General features: G+C 43.0%; 2 protein-coding genes across 4 annotated transcripts; one reads left to right on the top strand and one right to left on the bottom strand.

The window, feature by feature from the left end:
• Positions 1-6: 6 nt before the first annotated feature.
• Positions 7-7,890, top strand: LOC109973820 (dihydroxyacetone phosphate acyltransferase-like). The gene is made up of 12 exons (XM_020623641.1): positions 7-71; positions 448-492; positions 578-689; positions 1,180-1,437; positions 1,540-1,619; positions 2,050-2,190; positions 2,787-2,886; positions 2,970-3,063; positions 3,179-3,240; positions 3,456-3,924; positions 7,416-7,681; positions 7,816-7,890. The coding sequence occupies exons 1-10, from the start codon at positions 48-50 to the stop codon at positions 3,506-3,508; spliced, it is 969 nt and encodes a 322-aa protein (XP_020479297.1). The 5' UTR covers positions 7-47; the 3' UTR covers positions 3,509-3,924; positions 7,416-7,681; positions 7,816-7,890.
• On the bottom strand, positions 3,918-7,400 carry LOC109973821 (uncharacterized). 3 transcript variants are annotated; one of them, XM_020623643.1, is made up of 4 exons: positions 7,322-7,400; positions 6,057-6,125; positions 5,785-5,865; positions 3,918-4,734 (listed from the first exon to the last, which is right to left on the bottom strand). In XM_020623643.1, the coding sequence occupies exons 3-4, from the start codon at positions 5,846-5,848 to the stop codon at positions 4,187-4,189; spliced, it is 612 nt and encodes a 203-aa protein (XP_020479299.1). In that variant the 5' UTR covers positions 5,849-5,865; positions 6,057-6,125; positions 7,322-7,400; the 3' UTR covers positions 3,918-4,186. The 3 variants fall into 3 exon arrangements, with proteins under 3 accessions (XP_020479299.1, XP_020479300.1, XP_020479298.1); XM_020623644.1 differs by lacking the exon at positions 7,322-7,400 and adding an exon at positions 6,968-7,309; XM_020623642.1 differs by lacking the exons at positions 6,057-6,125; positions 7,322-7,400 and having other exon boundaries at positions 5,785-6,041.

The raw sequence follows: 7,890 nt of genomic DNA, 5'->3' as shown, positions 1-7,890 counted from the left end.
GGCAGCATGCATGTGAACTTTGGCCACCCCCTGTCAGTCAGACAGCTATGTCAGGACAACCTCATACCCAGGTAGAAAAGTTCCTTACCAATCTGGCCAGGATATTCAGTTAACTTTTTGCCTGTGTACCATACTTTTCTGTAAATGTTATTGTATTTCCCTACCTCACCTTGCCAGGCATGTAGTTTTGGTGGAGAAAGTCCTATCCTTATGATTTATTTAGTTTTTTTGCCTACACACATTCAAATTTTGTCTAAAAACATTCAGAACTGCTTTAAAAACCCCAAGTAATGTAAGAACTATACTGTTTAATCTTTGCTTTAAGTCATTATATACCCTCCAAAACTCTAGAAATATCACAAAGGACATAACCTTTGTGTTCTCAGTAGTAGCTATGACATGCATTCTTCACTCCCGCCCCATTTCTCCCTTTCATTCTATTCACAGAGGTCTTCCTCAGATGCCCAGTGCAGAGGCCCAAGCCTGTGTGAGGTGGGTGGCTCATCTAGTGGTACGAACACAAGAGGAGGGCTCTGTGGTCAGCCCTTGGTCTCTGATGGCCTGCTTGTTGCTCCAGGAACCTATCGCAGTCTTAAGAGAAGAGGGTCTGCCGTGGCATCAGCTCACAGAAAAAACCCTCTGGCTCAGGAACCTGGCGCTGGACTTTGGGGCTCATCTGAATTGGCCTGGTGTGTGGAAGAAATGCTTTTCTTGTTAGTTTAGTACAAAAGCAGCTGCGTCAAGCTTGAGAAGATGACTGGGAAACATGTTTCACATCCCCTCAGCGACCAGTAGGTGGCATTTGCATATTGCATTGCAAGTGAACCAGACAAAGATAAAGCACAGAAAAGTTAATGAGCCGATTCTCTCCTGTTTAATCAGTCAGGGTCTCACCTCAGGACACCAAAGGCTCCTTCAACCTGGTCTGAGGTGGATCAGACAGATTAGATGAATGTGAGTTGGCACAAACGTTCAGATTCACTTAGGAGCTGTTCAGTGGATTAATGCACTTTAAGTAACTTATCCTAAGAGAACCCTCTGAACTGTGTCACTCTACAGGTCTTGTGTGTGTGCGTACATACACATGTGCATGCAAACTATTCTTAGGTCAATGCGACACTCTTAAAACTCCAAACTGCATTTTATAAAAAAAAATAATATGGAGGTGGTTTTCTGCAGGACATGTCGCTGACTCAGTGGTGATGTCTTCCACCGTGGCTCTTCATCACTCCATAGTTCACCGTAAAGCCGGATGCCTCTATGTGGTTCAGGAGGAAGAGCCAGAGAGGAACCATCTGGTCGGTCCAGAGCAGGGTGTGTTCAGGACAGCGGTGGCAGCGCTGATGCTGGCCTGCTATAAGAATCAGTCGCTGCATGTTTTTGTACGTCCTGCCTTGCTTGCATCAGCCATACACATCACAAAGAGCACACGGAAAGGTGAGGGTTAGACATAACATACTATATCTCTTACCTAATACACTGTGAGATTCTCCATATGTTTTCCTGTTGCTTCATTGTGATCCGCTGTTGTACTCACAGACCAGCTCTACACCTTCTTCTGCTTCCTGCAAGACATTTTTGCCTATGAGTTCATCTTCATTCCTGGCAAGTCGTCTCAGGTAACAACTTCATGGGTTAGGGATCAGCGTTCACCAAGCATCTGAGGACGAAGGTCGTTATTACAGCTATGCTTCTGACAGATTTGACATGTTTAAGTCGGAACAGAATCCCATGGTAGAGAGATGAGTGAACATCAGAAGAAATATGGTAATCTTTGTACACTCTATGATGGATGCCTACTTCTATCATTTCCACTCTTATTTGCATACTGTTCACTGGTGGTAGGCCCTTATACCCTTATACAATACATCCAAGCAGCGGTTTTAAAGAGTCTAAAACAGTCTGGAAAATGTTAAACAGGAAAGGAGTAACACGTAATACAAACAAAATTTACATAATATGCAGTCCAACAAAATAAAAATCCAAGAAGATACGGCTGGATTGAAACTGTGTTACAGACCTGTTGATGTCTGTTTTTCCACCAATCAGGACTTTGAGGAGGCGTGCGTGCTCCTGAAGAAATGTGGAGCAGCTCACTTCAATGAACAGGAACTAACAGTGTCCGAAGCAGGGCTGGAGGTGTTATCTTTCCTGCAGGCACTACTACAACCCTTCATCGACTCCTACCGGGTGTATACTATGATAAAACATTATGATCTCAGATGGGATTAAATGAGATGAGGTCATTTGTTGGGAAGTAGTCTCAGGCAGCACTAGTGAGTCTGGACTTCTCTATGCAATGTTAGAATGTGGGACTTTAAGCAGAACATTTTCTCTAACTGACCACATCCTGCACTTGAAATTGGGAATATTAAATCAAATGCAATCTGTCTCTGACACTGAGGCTACAAACTCTGTGTTTTCAATTGGATTTAGGAGGTTTTAGCAACCTGGGCATATGATACATTCTACAATAGAAAACCTAAACATTTTTAGGCTAATTTCAGTATTTTCAGACTGAGACTTTAGACAAAGTTAAGGAATAAATACAAAATAAATAAATGATTCTGCTTCTCCACCAGTCTGAGAAGACAAACAGAATGTAGACCTTCAGCACTTTAGTTGGCCATAATTTCTTAGTAATTTTAAATATAAATATAGGAAGTTATCTAAAAACAACTCAAGTAAATATCCAGTGAGAGTAGTTCAGATAGTTTAGTTTTCAGTATGAGCTGTTGCTGATTGGAGGAAGAAGCTTGAAGTAACTTATGTGTTTGCATGCCTAGATGATCTTCAGGTACCTCTCTGAAGAGGGAGCTCATGTGTTCACAGAGAAACAGTTCCTACCTGCTGTGAGGAACCTGGCTGCAAAGCTCATCCTCTCAGGTACAGTAAAATATGTTATGGCAGAAATGACCTCTGGCTTCTGTTAAACTCAGCAAATCATTTCCACGTGATTATTTCTGCAGGTGAGCTTCACACCTACGAAGCCCTGTCGTCTGAAATACAAAAAAACGTTTTGTCCGCTCTGCGAAGACTGAAGGCCTTGACGAAGTTGAACGAGTGAGTAATGAGATTAGCGCCTGTGAACCTGTTTGGCTTTAAGCTAATTTCCTTCAGTGGTTGAGACGTTGTGAGTATTTCTGATGCCAGTGTTCTTCTTGCTTTCTCGTCACAGGTCTGAGCAGAAGGAATACAGAGTTAACAAATCAGCTGTGAGAAGCATTGGAGACACGCTCTGTGAGTTGTGATATGTTGATCAAGATAAAAACTGCCATTTTGTGTCTGTTATGGTTTTGCACATTAACATTTTGATCTATTTTTCATAGCTGGCTCTAAAATACTCTTTCAGTAACTTAAATGTCCTCACTGTGTGTTTAAGATTCTGCCTTTGATTGGGTTTACCGTGCCATAGCAGCACCCTGAGGGATTTTTCTGTTCCTCTTTCACTGCAGCTGGAAAAATCCCTCCCCAGATGCTCCAGACAACAGCTGGTGCAAAACCTTAGTGTCTGTTGGAACAGATCCACCCTCACTATCAGCCCACAGAACTGTTTACTCCTAACTACCTCATCACTTTATGGAGCCATCAGTAGAATTCCTCCTCTTTAACTCTGCATTCTGAACCCTCAGACAAAATCCTTCATCCTGGGTGTCAGTGGCCAGTATTTCCCGGGCTGCATTCCACTCTTGAATTAGAGGTGGGTGGTGACTTTGTTAGATGGCTAACATAGATAAGAAAGAAAGATCTGTTACATTGTTATGAGTTTTTTAAATATTTTGTCCTAGGTAAATAGTTGATAGACTTAATGAGCAAGAGCCATTTGAAATAAAATTGATGACACTCCCTTAAGGCACTTGATTATATGCACATTGTTTTTCAGTCTTTCAAAGACCTTCATGATGTAAAATACCCAATATAAAGGTGAGGTTTTATTTGGTTTACACACTTATTTTAACTTCTTTACATCTCATTAAATGTAAACGAATTGTAACAAAATGCACCATATATTCTGTATCTTCTTCCCACTTCAGTTTCTTCTTTCTGTTTGAATTATTCCCTTAGCAACAGTGAGTAAAAATCAGAGGTCAAAGTTCACTGCCCTGAGTCTGCAAACCAGCCAACTCTCTGCCTGCCCCTGTAACCCCCTCAGCAGTTAAAAGAAGGCCTCTTATGCGCCAATTAATCAGTAAACTGTTTTACTTGGAGAAATATTATATCTATAGACAGGTGGCACGTCGACCTTGATGCGTAAAGCGCTGACAGGGTCTTGACAAAACACAGAGATGTATTCCAAAACTTTTGAATTTAGCTTTTTCTCGGTCTCTTTGGCTCTGTGCTGCTCCTTGTCCCATTTCTCCTTCTCGCCGTTCATTTGAGAGAGCAGGTTGATCTGGATGGTGCGCAGCGTAGCTGCCAGGGTGTAGAAACCTCCTTGGAGTAAGTGACAGAAGGCGGCGCCCACACTGAGCGCTGCTCCCAACAGATTGGGCACGGTCTCGCACATCACACACATGCCCTCCAGCAAGTGCAGCATGCCTTTCCTGGCCAGGGGCTGGACTTGGTGAAGGTAGCCGTGGGCAGAAGGGGTTTGCTGGGCGTGGTTAATCAGATATCTCGCACATTCAGCGAAATGGATGACGGCTCGGCGCAGCGGGAGCAGGGCCAGGTACAGGTGACAAGCAGCTTTGGTCAGAGCATGGAAGAGCAGCCGCAGCTCAAGCACTGCGTTACCTGGAGATAAGAAGAGATAAGATCAGCTGGAGTCGAACACTATGGCTAATGTCAACAACCATTAAAAACAGGGTCTGTCACATGATTAGTCTGTTCACCTGCCAAATGGGCGGCTCGTATCACTTGAGCATACAAAGCTGATGGCTTACTTAGCGCGTCATTACGCGCGCCGGCCTGAACAAGACCGATGCTCTGACAAAATGGCCAATATCAGAAATCCCTCAGTCTGAAAGGGAGACTCAGATTCTATCACTTTATCTTACAGTTACACTTTTGTCAGGATAATATTTTGAAACGAGGAAGTGTAAGAATCATTACGGTATCTAGTCTCCAAAATGCCAAAGAATATCTTGTCACATTAACTGGTAAAGAACCGAGACGTGAGCGGCGCGTTTTTTTTTTTTAATAACCAGTGTCCCCCCACATACTCTGTTTCAGGCCGAACAGTAAGACAAGTGTACTGGACTAAGGTAGTTTTCACAAAGAAATCACGTTAGGATTTGTTGATTTTCCCCGGGTCCTTACAGAGGGAGAAAGTGAAACTCAAGCAGCCTGAGCAGTCATAACAGATAGCAGTAGAAACAGAAAACAGGATTTGTGTGATTTAAACAACGGACTGTGGAGATCACGCTTCACTAAACGGGGCAGAGGAAAACAATGAAGCGTAAAAACGCGAGGGTTCCACGGGAAACGCGCGTCTGACGGATTCAGCGTGGATTGACTCTTTTGATATGGCATTAGAGACGCACGAAGAGAGCGCTTCCAAAAACGCTTGGAGTGTTTTACCAGAAAGAAACGTGCCACACCTAGTTTTATTCCAGCCTATCTCAATCTGGGGAAACGTGAGTAAAATTAAATTAACACAATTTCCCAACCAAAGATATTCCTGGGCGTCATGCTACCAAAACCTCCCAGTTCTCCCAGTTCTTTTTGAGACTAAGCTAAGTGAAGTGAAATATAACGTTGGATACGTCTTAGGTTTCACATTTATGAAAGCTGTTTCTGCCCTTAGGTAGCAGAGCAAAGTTCCTGCTAATCATTTTTTCTTACCGTCTATAAAGCACACGATCCAGAGCAGGGGAATACCCGCTGCCAACGAAGTCCACCAATCCATGTAGTCTCCCCCCAGCTCTGCACTCAGCCACAAAAATAAAGGCGGCAGTGAAAACCCCAAGGTATGATCTGGCCAAGCCTCAGCCCTACCTACGCAGCTAATACCCAACATTAAGCAGTCTACCAGCAGGTGTAGCTGATGAAAACCTCGAAATCTCAGGTGTCAATGCCCATATAAAACCATCAGACAACTCTTTAACCTAGTGCACCTTAAGAGTAGCAGCTTTGCAGGCCCGATGAAACTCCTCAGAGGTGGACCGTTGTGTTCCAGCAGAAAACTGTGAAACCAAAAAGATCATTTTGAAACAATTCGCCTAATTGTGCACAGAATATCTTTGTCTCTTAATTAACCGCTAATAGTGTGAACAAGAACTTTAAGGGGATTTGATTATATCTGTTTTTTTGTAATATGATTATTTAGTGAGATTTGTTTTCCTGTTGCAATCTCCTTCTTGCACGTTGTTTGGCTACGTGGCATGGGTATATAATTAACATCCCAGCTGTGCAATTTCTGCATTTCTCTTCCTGAAAAATACACATTTAAAAAAAGATTTTTTTTTTTTTTAGCTCAATATTCTTTTTCCTCCGTGCTCCTGAGTTGGATAGCAGTCAGGACCTCCTTATAACGGAGGAACTACCACTACAAGTACTGGGTTACCACACACAGATAAGTCAACACACAGAGACCTCTTTCTACAAGACAAAAATAAGGATTTATTTGAGTCACTAAATAAGTTAACAGTGGAACAATGTTTAAAGGCCTAACCCCAGAAGCTAAAATACCATGCTTAAGAAGAAGTTACTCCCCACTCAATAAATACAGTGCAGAACAGGAATAAGAAATGGTCAGAGGTCTACAGGTTAGGAAAGACGATCCAAACCAAACCCAAACCAAACATAAGAGGGTCTTGCCTCCCTGCACCTCAACCCATTTACATATGGCTCATACACCATAAAACGTGTGTACTCTGCAAATGAATAGGAAATATAATGCTAAGTAAGCCTTTTTGTTAATTAACAAAGCAGGCAAAACAAAGCTAAGCAAAAACAAAGCAGCAGTGGCTGTGCGTCACACTAGCACATGTGCGATGGACGCTAACTTCTGCAGGATCACACTTACAATCATCACCCCTGAAGAGCATGTGGTAATCCCCTAAACAATCTCAAAGGAAAGCAGGACACAGATCAATGGAGGGAGATTCACTTCAGAAACAATCACAGCTGCGTCCAGCAGAGGAATTACTTATCGCAACAGCTTCTCCAGGGCTGGTATTTATATCTATAATCATCCCAGCAAATTGCTCACCTGCTGGTATAGGCTTGGCCAACCCGCCGGTTACTACTGCTACTGCTGGTAATCATAATCATAATAATAGTAAAAGCACAAATCTTACCGCATATGAGATGTTTTTACATAAGTTAAAATAATATATTACGTATTTGACTAAATAGGTCGTCTCATCATCTGGCCTACCTGCCGCTGTGGTCCATTTTATATCTTACTCATATATTATAACCCAAAGACAGAAACCTTAAAGCATGTTGTTGTTGTTGTTGTTGTTGTTGAGGTCCTCGTCTCCGCAGCGCGTTCCCGTCTTGGCTCGCGCGTGTGCCAGCGTCATGGCAACGGGAAAGCTCCAGACGACAGGACACCTGGAGGAGGCCGCTCCCCGTCTCCCCGTCTCCCCCTCTGTTCAAAGCTGAAGCCAGGCTGAGGGAAGAGCAAGTAGTCTCTACACTGAAACATGTCACGTTTTAATGTGACGAGCTTCTGACACATTTTGTTGCCTGTTCTCGCGGAACTTTGACCCAAACGTCCTCAAGTCAACAAAAGGTAAGAAACCATGACATTGCTATGGCGGCACAGCCTTGCCTCCGAAATGAGAAGGCTATGGGTTATATTTAGTTTATTTTCATACAAGTTAGTTATCATTTTAGACTCCAAACTATTTCTTTCTCATGATCTAGGGATGAGCAGCATGAAGAAAAACACGGCCAGTGGCGTGATAACCTTCCACAAACCATTTTCAGTCATCCTGCTGA

The sequence above is a fragment of the Monopterus albus genome, unplaced genomic scaffold, assembly GCF_001952655.1.
Source record: "Monopterus albus unplaced genomic scaffold, M_albus_1.0 scaffold307.1, whole genome shotgun sequence".
NCBI classification, from domain to species: Eukaryota; Metazoa; Chordata; class Actinopteri; order Synbranchiformes; family Synbranchidae; genus Monopterus; species Monopterus albus.
Note: the sequence above shows the minus strand (reverse complement) of the source record. Positions and strands in the feature narration are given on the sequence as shown.

Coding starts and splice junctions, on each gene's coding strand:
- LOC109973820 (XM_020623641.1), top strand. CDS start 48: ATGTCAGGACAACCTCATACCCAG. Junction 493..577: donor GAGGCCCAAGCCTGTGTGAG/GTGGGTGGCTCA, acceptor TTGTTGCTCCAG/GAACCTATCGCAGTCTTAAG. Junction 690..1,179: donor GGCTCATCTGAATTGGCCTG/GTGTGTGGAAGA, acceptor GGTTTTCTGCAG/GACATGTCGCTGACTCAGTG.
- LOC109973821 (XM_020623642.1), bottom strand. CDS start 5,959: ATGTTGGGTATTAGCTGCGTAGGTAGGGCTGAGGCTTGGCCAGATCAT. Junction 4,735..5,784: donor GATCGTGTGCTTTATAGACG/GTAAGAAAAAAT, acceptor TCTTATCTCCAG/GTAACGCAGTGCTTGAGCTG.